The 12,986-nt window shown below is 45.9% G+C and overlaps 1 protein-coding gene across 2 annotated transcripts in view; it reads left to right on the top strand.

Moving 5' to 3' along the window:
- Nucleotides 1-12,986, top strand: part of ADCK1 (aarF domain containing kinase 1) — a 113,109-nt gene that overhangs the window by 74,399 nt on the left and 25,724 nt on the right. For both annotated transcript variants that reach the window (XM_011949479.1, XM_011949478.1), the window contains one exon: nt 4,348-4,506. In XM_011949479.1, coding sequence (XP_011804869.1) covers nt 4,348-4,506 — 159 coding nt within the window. The remainder of the gene's footprint in view (nt 1-4,347; nt 4,507-12,986) is intronic.

The following is a 12,986-nucleotide window of genomic DNA, read 5'->3' as shown; positions in this document are numbered from 1 at the left end:
TTTTTTATTTTTTGAGATGGAGTCTCTCTCTATTTATTGCCCAGGCTGGAGTGCAGTGGCGTGACGTAGGCTCACTGCAAACTCCGCCTCCTGGGTTCAAGCGATTCTCCTGCTTCAGCCTCCTGAGTAGCTCGGATTACAGGCACATGCCACTACACCTGGCTAATTTTTATATTTTTAGTAGAGATGGGGTTTCCCTGTGTTGGCCAGGCTGGTCTTGAACTCCTGACTTCAAGTGATCTGCCCGTCTTGGCCTCCCAAAGTGGTGGGACTACAGGTGTGAACCACCATGCCTGGCCCATTCACTAGTTTTCAAACTTATGTGTGACTCTTCATTTTTTCCATTATATTTCTGTGTGGCCCATGATTGATTTTTCCTCCTGCAAGCCAATGACCCTATAGGAAGATAGTTTCATTATTTTACCTTGAAGGAAGTATTAATTTTTGAATATACCTTGATTGATTCATAAGGTTCCAGATCAAGTAGAGAACTCTCAGGCTTTCTGAAATTATGATTCCCCCAAATCCAGAAGTTATGGCTCTTTCCACTAAAGCCTCAGAAACAGAAAAACTCATTTTCTTTGGATAACACATGTGAACATATAATTATCTCAGAGAAGCAGACAAAATCTTTGAAATATTCATTTGTTCATTCATTTACTCATTCATTCATTCATGTGAGTATTCAATAAACATCTGCAGAGTGTTGAGTAGCTGGTAGGCACTAGTGGAAACATTGGTTGTTAGAAGAATTTTATGGAGAAGATGCATTTTGGGAGAAAAATCAGAAAGTCAAATTGATAACAACATCTGTTTTATTTTAGTTGATTGCATGTGTTGTCAAAAAGAAAAATTGAAATGAATCTGCTTAAGGTAGGCTAAGTAGATTCATTTAAGAACAGAGTTGAATGAAACCAGACGGTGAAACTGAGTTTTATGTTACTTTCTTCAGCCAAGAAAAGTCTAAAATGGCAGCAGCCCAAACTACTTGAACCTGACGACTCTTAACCTGACCCCCTCCCCACCCACTGAATTTCAAGGGGTTGGTGAACCCCCTGAATTATGTGCAAAATTATGTATGTTCATTTTCTGGGCTTTGTAGCTGGTATCAAGTTTTAAAATTGGTGAGCTCCTATAAAGGGGATGGTGACATTGCATAAATCTGAGAACCACTGACTTCTATTCAAAGAACCCCCTTCATTTTAAAGTAACCGAGGAAGTGACCCACAACCCACAGGAAACCAGTTCGATGAGCAATGTAAAGTTTTCTGTGTTACGAGTTAGCTTACTAATTAGTTACTAGCAATTACTATTAGTTAATAAAATTGACTGCTTATGATTAATGATGTCAGGTATTATCAAGTGTTAATAATAATGAATAGTATAATAATGACTAATTATGTAACTGATTAGTAACTGGAAAATCTTTAATGTGCCTTTCAGTGCTGCTTGGATATCGATGATAATTAAAAATTTCACAAAAAACAGTGACCATACAATAAATGATGAGGAATTATTGTTTGGCCAGAAGCTTCACCCTCAAGTAGAGACCTCACTGGGCTACAGGTAGCTCTCTGTGCGTATCCACGTCTGGTCCATGGTAATTGCCTAGAGGGTAATCAGTAAATATTGATTGAAGAAATGAGAAAGCCTCATTGTGGCCCCTTTCCTTGCCCCTCTTGGGTGAGACCCTCTGGAGTTTAGATTGGAGCAAAATGCTGGAGAGCTTTTCTTGCCTGAATTCCGAGCCCAGAAAGGTAGAATTCAGGTGACTTAGATGGCATGACTGGCCTCCGCCTGGGCCTGGGGGAATCTCTTCTTTTTCCTGTTCACTTGCTCTGCCTCTGCTTTGGTCACTGCCAAGGGCCATCTGAGGGCACTGTGATGGGATGTGATGTCTGGAGGCTGCGGTGCCCAGGTGCCAGGGCTTGAGGCGTACAGTCTGGGCCTCTCTGTTGCCTCTCTGTTGCCCCCTCTCCCTTCTAGTCTTGCATGATACAAACAAAACATAAACTAAATCAATTATCATAAGGTCATAGGTCTAGCCCATGAAAGACCAGACAAAACTCAAAAGAAATTAAACTACAGCCAAATGTAATTAAAAGAAGTTTTGGTAGAAATTGAGCATGATAACACTGTGTGATGATTCTTTCTGGAATGGCATCTGGTACATCACCCAGGACATAGGGCTTGAAAACAAAGCTGTAAATGCCTTGTAGTTAATAGTCTGGCTTTAGATTGATTTCTTTTGCCAACAGCATTGAGCAAAATATCATAGAACAGGGCAAAAAGAAGCATGAGACAAAGCTTTTATCTAGGGCTCAGTAAGTCTTTCTGGAAAGATGGGAAGGGGAAGGTCTTTTGGTACCAACAGGCCCACAGCTTGTTAGTTCTTATTGCCATCTGCTGTAGCCAGGGTTAGAGATGGTTGTTCTCAGATAACTCGGACTGTCATTTATACTAAAAATTACTGGGTCAATCAGTCAGTCTTCTTCCCAGGCCTGGCTTTGAATGCCAGCAGGAGAGCTTATGGGAGATCAGGGCCCTTCTGTTTCCCTCCCAGAATACTGGAATACCTCCTATGTCCCTGGTATCACCCTTGCTCACCCACTACAGAGCCATCATCCAGGAACTTGGGCACCCATCTCAAATCCAGAGCCTTAGGTGGGGCAGCCTTAGGATTGAGTCCCTGCCCATGGAGGGGGCTGTGGTATGCTATGCACAGATCACTGGGTCCTTCTTTAATTTCACGTCATTAAACTGACCCCTGAATGCCAGATAAATCTTCTAAAACCCCCTCTTATCGTGTCATCACTCAAGAATCCACAGTGGAGCCAAATTGCCAAAAATCTAAGTTTTTCATCCAGGTGGTCCAATTCCTTCTCTCTTTCTCCTCTTGTTTGATCTAGCCGTGTTTTCTTATTCCAATTTAGTTTTTTATTATGAAATATTTTAGATGTACAGAAAGTATAGAAAATAGTATTATAAATGTTCAAGCACCAAACATTCAACTTAAGAAATAAAGTAGTGACAGTTACATTTGCAGCACCCTTCCAGTGCTTTGTGAACAGACCATGAGGAACAGATCGGGGAGCAGCCACAGGAGCAGTTGAGCTAAGTGCTTCAGAGCAAGGGCTGTGGAGTTGGCTGTGGAATTCCCAAGGGGAATTTTAGCTAGGTGATTCCTTGCTGGGAAAATTTTGGGAAAATCATATAACCCCTCAGAGCCTCAGATTCCTCATCTATAAAATGGGATAGCACTTTGGTAGGCTGAGGCAGGAAGGCTGCTTGAAGATAGGAGCTTGAGACCAACTTGGGCAACATAGTGAGACCCTGTCTCTACAAAAACAACTTTAAAAATTTGCTGGGCGTGGTGATGCACACCTGTAATCCCAGCCACTCAGGAGGCTGAGGTGGGAGGATCACTTGAGCCTTGGAAGTCAAGGTTGTGGTGAACTGTGATCACGCCACTGCACTCCAGTCTTGGCTACAGTGTGACAGCTTGTCTAAACAACAATAGAAAATGGATGATAAGATGTGTATCTGTGTGCCTCCCAGAGTTGTTGCAAGGATTAAGTCTAGTAGTAAGTAAAGTGCTTAGTTCACTATTCATAATAGCAAAGATGTGGGATCAACCCAAATGCCTATCAGTGAGAGACTGGATAAAGAAAATGTGGTAGATATACACCATGGAGTACTGTGCAGCCATAAAAAGGAATGAGATCATGTCCTTTGCAGGGACATGGATGAAGCTGGAAGCCATTATCCTCAGCAAATTAATGCAGGAACAAAAAAACCCAAACACCACTTGTTCCAACTTACAAGTGGGAGCTGAACAATGAGAACACATGGACATAAGGAGGGCAACAACACACCTGGGGCCTGTTGGGCTAGGGTTGGGGTGTGGGGGAGAGCATTAGGAAAAAGAGCTAATACATGCCAGGCTTAATACCTAGGTGATGGGTTGATAGGTGCAGCAAACCACCGTGGCACACTTTTACCTATGAAACAAGCCTGCACATCCTGCACACATATCCCAGAACTTAAAAAATAAAATAAAAAATAAGTGCTTAGTTAGTGCTGGACACGAGGGGAACCCTCAGCAAATGGTAGTCATGGTTACTGATGCTGGCTGTTGAGCTACCATCATCTTGGACTTGGTGCAGAGTATCGAGCTTATGGGAGAGCAGGGTCCTACTATGTTTCCCTCCTGGAATTCAGAGGAGGGATGGGCCTCAGGGGAGGAGTTTCCCTTACTCCAGAGGAGAACCAGGCAGGAAGGTAGGGAATGTCGCTTGGTGTGTGCTGTGGGCCCACCCCGTGACTAGGGTGCTTGTTGGATTTCAGGTGCTCATTCTGGCTGTGAAGCAGCTATTCCCAGAGTTTGAGTTTATGTGGCTTGTGGATGAAGCCAAGAAGAACCTGCCTTTGGAGCTGGATTTCCTCAATGAAGGGAGGAATGCTGAGAAGGTGTCCCAGATGCTCAAGCATTTTGACTTCTTGAAGGTAGGCAGGACGAGGCAATGGGGGGCATGGCGGTCTGGTGGAAGAGTGTGGTGGTACGTGGGTCCCTGCCTGGAGTATCTCTTTCAGGACGTAATTGGGACATCTTCTTCCTGAGTCCTCTTACTGAGGATGAGTGATTTGTCACTGGTGATGTGCATTAAATCCCTTGAAGGCAATTTGCAAAGAAATATCAAGTGTGATTGTTGACCCATTAGTCAATTAAACAGATGTTTATTGAATAAACGACAACTGCAAGACACTGAGCCCTAGCCAAGAACCTATATGCTGTGGTCTCTGCCTCCGTGAGGCGTGGGATGATGATGATAATGGCGGCGCTGATAGCTAACACTACTGTACGCTGGGACTGTTTTAAACACATGTTTTTTACCTCAGCTTATACAGTTGGTTCTGCTGTAACAAAACGTATGTGTTTCTAGAAATACTTCAGTTATGCAAAATCACACAACAGAAACCACAGAGCTTATGGGGAAAATAGAGTTAGGGGCACAACACTCAAAAAGATTCATCAGTGGCCGGGCACAGTGGCTCACGCCTGTAATCCCAGCACTTTGCGAGGCAGTGGATCACCTGAGGTGAGGAAATTGAGACCAGCCTGGCCAACATGGTGAAACCCCATCTCTACTAAAAATATAAAAATTAGCCTGATGTGGTGGCATGTGCCTATAATCCCAGCTGCTCGGGAGGCTGAAGCAAGAGAATTGCTTGAACCCGGGAGTTGGAGGTTGCAGTGAGCTGAGATCACGCCACTACATTCAGATCTGGGCAACAGGAGTGAAACTCCGTCTCAGAAAAAAAGAAAAAAAATTCATCAGTAGTACAGTAATATAGAAAAGAAAAGAAGATAAGAATGAATAAAAACCAGTAACATAGTTTTACACATGTTAAATGGCTAAGAAATACATAAGACCACAATACACATGGCACTTTACCTTGAGCCTGCTGTGGAAGTGGGCATCAGAAGGGTTGCTGCTTGTTAGTTTTGTGAGATGGTAGGAGGAGTCCTTTGAAATGGGACAGAGGCCAGGCATGGTAGCTGATGACAGTAATCCCAGTATTTTGGGAGGCGGAGGTGGGCGGATCACCTGAGGTGAGGAAATCGAGACCAACCTGGCCAAGATGGTGAAACCCTGTCTCTAAAAATACAAAAAGTAGCCGGGCATGGTGGTGCACTCCTGTAATCTTGGCTACTCGGGAGGCTGAGACAGGAGAATTGCTTGGACCCAGGAGGCGAAGGTTGTAGTGAGCCAAGATCGTGCCATTGCACTCCAGCCTGGGCAACAGAGTGAGACTCCGTATCAAGGAACAACAACAACAAAAAGAAAAAAGAAAAGAAATGGGACAGAAAGTTGTAAGGCCAGATGTGGGGGACTCACCGACTCGCAGCGATGTCGAGGTGTGTTTGTTTTGTGTATTCCAATGTGGCACGGCTCTGCTGGATGCAGCTTTCTGCATTCCAGTGTTTCTCGCAGATGATAGTACAACATAAGCACATCCAAAATCTGCATTATGATCAAACTGTTCCCTAACATATCAATTGCATTGGAATAAATTTGTGTTTTCAAAACAAGTATTATAGCAGAACTGTTCTATGTAATAAGAGACACTTAATGTGGGAAACAGTATCAGATAATATGAAGTTGCAGCTGTCAGTGCCCCATGAGAAGTACGGTTTCTATGTGCTCTGAGGATTCAGAAGCAGGGACTCCCATGGCCTACTGGGTCAGGGCAGGCTCTGTGGAGAAGTTGGCACTGGAGTTTTTTTTTTTTTTTTGAGACAGAGTCTCGCTTTGTTGCCCAGGCTGGAGTGCAGTGGCATGATCTCAGCTCAGTGCCGTCTCCACCTCCTGGGTTCAAGTGATTCTCCTGTCTCAGCCTCCCAAGTAGCTGGGATTATAGGCATGTGCCACCATGCCTGACTAATATTTGTATTTTTTTTTTTTTTTTTAGTAGAGATGGGGTTTCCCCATGTTGTCAGGCTAGTCTTGAACTCCCAACCTCAAATGATTTGCCCGCCTTGGCCTCCCAAGTGCTGAGATTACAGGTATGAACCACTGTGCCTGGTCCTGGAGCTGGTCCTTTTTTTTTTTTAATTAATTTTTTTATTATTATTATTTTAAGACAAAGTCTCACTCTGTCACCCAGGCTGGAGTGCAGTGGTGCAATCTCTGCTCACTGCAACCTCCACCTCCCAGGTTCAAGCGATTCCCCTGTCTCAGCCTACCGAGTAGCTAGGACTACAGGTGTGTGCCACCACACCTGACTAATTTTTGTATTTTTAGTAGAGGCGGGGTTTTGCCATTTTGGCCAGGCTGGTCTCAAACTCCTGACCTCAAATGATCCGCCTGCCTCGGCCTCCCAAAGTGCTGGGATTACAGGCGTGAGCCACTGCGCCCAGCCGGAGCTGGTCTTTAAGGACCGTCCTGATGTTCTCTCAGGGCACACAGGAACTGGGGAGAGAGATGTATGTCACACCATGTTCTTCCAACACATTTGTCCTTCCTGAGGTGTATGCCTGTTTACACAGGGTTACCCCCTTTTTCCCAGCAGTGCAGGGCTTGCAGGGCTCTTCTGGTTGTCTACACTGAGCTTGGCTTCCAACTCTAGGAGAGCTCACCCTTCTCTCTTCTTCAGCAGGCCTGGGGAATGCAGGAGAGGGGTCACCAAGCCCTCAGCAGCTCCATGTGCAGGTTCCAGAGCCAACAGTCAAGCCGTGCTATTCTTGGGGAGGATGGCTCAGAACATTGGATCAGGGAGAGGGGACACTATTGTTCTTGACTAAGGTGTCCTTGTGGCTTTTGAAGACGTTATGAGAAATGGAGGAAGTATTTATACTTTTGCTCTCCCGATTGACTAACAGGGATGGAGCGACTGAAGATGTGTCTCTTCTAACCACTTGAGAATCCACAGGAGGAAGAACCACAGCTGTGGTGATCAGTGCAGTGTCTTGACACACTGACTGTGGAGGAAGATAGAGCCCAAGAAGAAGTTTAGCTGGGTGTGGTGAGGGTCGGGTCTGTCTCCATTCTCCCAATATGCTTGACTGGCATTTTGTTGGCTGCCGTTGTACGCGTGGATGTACAGACCCTCTTGTGTGCGGAAATCCAGGAGTGCAGCCTAGGTCTGGTGTCAGTGCCCCAACCTTGGAGCTCACACCACCAGTTCAGTGAAAACTTGGCTCTTTTAGACAAGTGATAATGTTAACTAATTAATATAATGCTAGAGAGTCTAAGACACGCTTCTACTTGCTTATCCCATTTCTTTTATTCCCGAGCCTGTTGCTGTACTGGGAGCTGGGGTTTGACCCTGCTCTGGAAAACTTCTCATCTAGTGGAGGGACAGACACAGCAATGTGTTGTTGTAGTGCATGTTTGTTAGCACCGTGACAGGCATTCGTCTGTGTTTCTGTGTATTCCCAACAGGAATTACGTAATTCTACTCAGGATAAAGGGCTCCGGTGAGTGCTTCTAAAAAGTATTGACTATAGGCGATATATATTGAATATCTCTTCTTCATCAGGAGCTGCTGCATTGAACACTCTGCAGGTACTGTGGTGTTGAGTCCCTCCAGCAGGCATCAGCCCATATTGCAGAGGACAGTTTAAGTAGAGGAGCTAGGGCAACATCCCAGATTTTCTGACTTCAAATGTGGTGCTCCTCTCAGGATACTCTGTTGCCTTTTACCGGCAGGGGTGCCCCTCGGAGCCAGAACTATGTGAGCCAGACAGAACCATCTCCTCCACTGTTCCCATGGAAACAGCAAAATTGTCCCCTGGCTGGGGCCAAATGGCAAGTGCCAGACCAAGACATGCAACAATAACAATAACACACACAGTTTTCAGATGAGGATGCCAAATGGGTAAATAATGAATATACCAATTTGACCTGCTGTTTCCAAAACTTGCACACCCTTCCTAAGACAGTGGTGGAATTAAGGCTCTTGAGTAATTAATTTTCCCTAAACACATAACAAGGGGGAAGTGAATTTTGCACTGTGAACCCAGTTCAGCTCTTAAAACTGGAGATAGATTGCTTTTGCACACTGGCTCCCCATCACAACATCTGTGCATAATTAAGCCTCTGCAAAGAGTTTACCTCTCAGTGTGTGAGGCATCTTCTGGTGCTTATGTGGGGTTTAAGAACCTCAGTCCTGTGCCATAAATCTGCCAGCCTCAGACAAGCACTGAATGCAAATATGGTGTCAGGGGGACTGGGAGAGGGTGAGGGGACAGCTAGGCTGAATGGTTAAAGCCAGGCTTAGTGGATCTGGCAGTAGAGCATATGTGCCAGGGGAAGGAAACAGGACAAGTGGTAGGGTTTCTGACTCACCTGGGGGACAACTGGGGACAAGGTGGCAGGGGAGAAGCTTTATAACCACAGGGTTTGGGACTGGAAGTGATGAGAGCATTTCTGTGTGTGTGGAGGTGGGGATAGGTGTGCAGGGCCATGCCAGGGTTCCTTCGTGTGCGGTAAGGAGCCCAGGACTCTAGAAATTGTGTTCAAAGCCTGAGGAGATGTGCTTGCTTTTTGGGAAGTATCATAGCTTCCCATGAATCTCAAAGATTAGGAACCACTGATGTATAGTAATTAATATATAACTTTTTTTTTTTTTGCAGCGTGCTTTATATGTATTTACTCTTTAATCCTTACAACAGCCTCACAAGGGAGGTGCCATAACCAGCCCCATATCATCAGCTGGGAGACTGAGGCCCAGAGCGATCGACCCTTTGCGCAGGGTCACAGGGCTCACCACTAAGGGGCAGGGAATAGAGGTAGCCCGCTCCAGAGCCTGCACGTTCCCCCTCCATGTGGTTCTGCTTTGTGGGGAAGATGTGAATTCCAGTGAACTGTCTAGAGCATAACTGTCAGCCCTGGTGTGTATCAGAGCCCTCTGTGAAACTCCATGTGGCCGTCATAAGAGCAATCAATGTTTTTTCCAGGAGCTGCTAGTGTCTAGTTCCATGTTGAGTGCCAGTACTCTGCTCATAGTAGTAGGAAATGCGGGCGGGGGTGGGGTTGTGCTTCCACTGTAACCATTATCACCATATTTTTGGTGGGGAAACTGGTGTTTAGAGAGGTTGTTTAGCTTATCCACAGTCACACAACTTTTAGATGGCAGAGCTGGGGCTCCAGCCAGCAGCCTCACTCCAAATATGCCAGTCTGACTCCAGGTCTCCAGGCCTTCTGCTGTGCTGGACTCAGGCTCCAGGAGGACTGTGGGCCCAGGATGGTGGGCGCTGTCTCAGACAAGCCAGGCACAGCCTGCTTTGTGGGCACATTGACCAAAGCATAGAAACAAAGCAGAAATGTGAGGTCAGGGCCAGACTATGAGGCTGAGGCCCAGGGTCTTGGGCTGGAACTTCCCTAATCGGCACCCTCCTTCTTGGGGTCCAGATTGGCATCAGTGTGGGAGGCAGGGGGAGCCCACAGGAGGGAGGCCTCTGCTCTGTGACAAAGAGGTAGACCCTGGACCCAGGGGTCCTAATGGTCAGGGTGTGACCCTGCTGGTGGGGCCACTGAGCACCCTGGCCATGAGCTTCTTAGAGTTTCATTTTGCTTTGTTTGGGGGTGGGGTGGGGAGTGCAGGGTGCTTATTGACTCTTTCAAATTTCTCTTTTTCATTTTTTCCTTCCTTGATGGAAGAAGCATAGGACAGGAAATGTGGGTGGTCACTTCACCCCACACCCCCAGGTCCTCCTGCCCATCTGGTGATTTAGGGGCAGCTCACTTTTTTAACTAAGCAGGAGCAGTTTGGCATTTTGTAGTCATTTCCATGTTATGTCTGTCCAGGGGCACCTGGGGTTCTGAAGCTCCCATGACAAATTCCACTGTTTCCCAGGTTTGATATTTTAGTCATTTCAGATTTAAGCAGCAGAAGCAAGGGGCACATTCTGTGGTTAGACTGGAATGGTGATGTCTGCAGGGAGACCAGAGGGAGAAACTCCAGTACACCCAGGACCCTGATGCGCAAACACAGAGAAGCTCCAGCCTGGGGGTTTTCTGTTTCCACCTGTGACTCTTTCCTAGCGTTTTGTTTGTTTGTTTGTTTGTTTTTTTAAAGATGGGGTCTCATTCCCTCTGTCACCGTGGCCAGAGGACAGTGGCGTACTCTTCACCCACTGCAACCTCCGTCTCCCAGGTTCAAGCGATTCTCCTTCCTCAGCCTCAGTGATCTGCCCTCCTTGGCCTCCCAAAGTGCTGGGATTACAGGCGTGAGCCACTGCGTCCAGCCCCTCGCTGTTTTTTAAGCTGCCTCTGATGGGCCTGGCTAGAGATTTGACCTCTTGTCTCCAGAGCCTTAGGGGCCCACTGTCAAACATAGGTTTCCAAACAAACCCAAGGGAAGAGTTTAACCCGAAACTATGTCCCATTCATTTGGAAGCCATGAACAAAAACAACAGGCAGGGCATGGTGGCTCATGCCTATAATCCCAGCACTTTGGGAGGCTGAGGCAGGAGGATCTCTTGAGTCCAGGAGTTCGAGGCTGCAGTGAGCTATGATGATGCCACAGCATTCCAGCCTGGGTGACAGAATGAGACCCTATCTCTAAAAAAAACCAACAAAGCAACAATAACAAACATGCACTCACTTTTTTAAAAAGAAACTTTTTGAAAAATGCCAAGCAAGTCTAAATTTTAAGTTCAAAGTATCAGTTTTACAGATTTCTCTATTGGCCCAGATTTTCAAATGGCAGAAACCGCAGGCAGGCAGCAAACCAAAATAACACCTTGCTTTCTTTTGGAAACTTTGTTCCAACTAGAGCATTTCCCTTGTTTGTACAGCCTCCATTTATCCTCAGAGCTCCTTACTGAGATAGGGCAGAAACAATTCTGCTTTCCAGTGAGGAAGACTGGGATGTAAAGGAGTTAAGTGGCTAGTCTAAGACACAACAGTATTAGCAGAATTAAGAACAGGAATTAAGGATTAATTAAGAATTAAGGACTGGTGACTTAAGGGCCACTATGTTATTGCTAGATGAATTTGGGTGGTCAGGGTAAAGGAAAATCTTACTCTCCAAAACGTTTGAAAAAGCTGCCCATATTTCTTTATTTGTAAGAGGAAATAAACTCCTCACAATTTGGGGGAGACTTGGCATGCTGGAAGCCCAGTAACTCCTCCCTCCTGGCTGTGGGGGTACTGGTAGCTGTCCCTTGCTCACATGGCAGTCTGGTTGCATTCCAATCTTTTGCCCGCTCCTGGAGAAATCTGTTCTCTTTTTGGCTTTTGAGTGTTGTGAGATTCAGAGAGGGCTGGAGAGTGTATGTTAGTAATGCATTTGTCTGTAGGCAACTGAAAGCCTCATTTAGAATGCCTTAAATAAAAGAATTCCTTGTCTTCACATAGCAAGAAGGTTTGCAGTGGTTGCCTACTGATACATGGTTTTGGTGGTTTGACAGTATCAGAGCTGGCATCTCAGTTTCTTTATAATTTTTTTTTATTTTTCCTCATTGTTGCAAGATGGCTGCTATAGCACCAACAATCACATTCACATTCACTTTCAAGGCAGGAAGAGAAATAGAAGAAGAGTAGCACTGTGTAAATACCCCCCCCCTTTTTTTTAATCAAGGAAATAAAAACCTTCCCAGAATCCCCTAGCAGGTTTCCGTTTATGTTCATAAGTCAGAACTGTATCACATGGCCATACCTACTATAAAGCAGACAAGAAAAGTAGGTTTTTTTAATTTGTTTGTTTGTTTGTTTTCAGACAGGATCTTGCTGTGTTGCCCAGGCTGGAGTGCAGTGGTGTGATGTATAAGGTCACAGCTCACTGTGACGTTGACAGTGATCCTCCTACTTCAGCCTCCCAAGCTGGGATCACAGACATGCACCACTATGCCTGGCTAATTTTTGTATTTATTGTAGAGACAGGGTTTCGCCATGTTGCCCAGGCTGGCCTTGAACTTCTGAGCTCAAGCAATCCACCTGCCCTGGCCTCCCAAAGTGCTGGAATTACAGGTGTGAGCCACCCCACCTAGCCCCAGTATTTTGTTTTTTTCATCTCTAGGGAAGAGTAGGGTTGGGAATAGATGTTGGGTTAATATCCAATGTTGTCTGCCCCAGGAAACATGTTTTCCTACAGGAAACAGGCATGGGAAACAAAATTTATCATCTGGTCAAAATTCAGTCATTTGCTTAATACATACAATGCACCCATTACCCAGGTGAAATATTGGAGGCAGAGGGAGGAGCCCAAAGTGGGCCTGGTGGTGGGATGGGGAGAGGAAATATCCTTAATAGCAATGCCCAGGTATGAGGCGTTCCAATATTTTCCTCCCAAGTCCCAATTTTAGTTTTGGCTCTTAACGGTGTTAGAAGGCACTGAGGAGAGTCGGCAAAGCCGGTCTCTAAAGGAGTGGGTGGAGGCCTGCTGAGCAGAGGTGGAGTAGCTGGCCTCCCTCTTGGCCTGGCTGTCCCATCCCCACTGTCAACACTGAGGTCCCTCCTGGGCCTCTTCTCCCTTGC

The sequence above is a fragment of the Colobus angolensis genome, unplaced genomic scaffold (genome assembly GCF_000951035.1).
Source record: "Colobus angolensis palliatus isolate OR3802 unplaced genomic scaffold, Cang.pa_1.0 Scaffold3, whole genome shotgun sequence".
Taxonomy (NCBI): Eukaryota; Metazoa; Chordata; class Mammalia; order Primates; family Cercopithecidae; genus Colobus; species Colobus angolensis.
The sequence above is the reverse complement of the archived record's forward strand: the minus strand, read 5'-3'. Positions and strand labels throughout refer to the sequence as shown.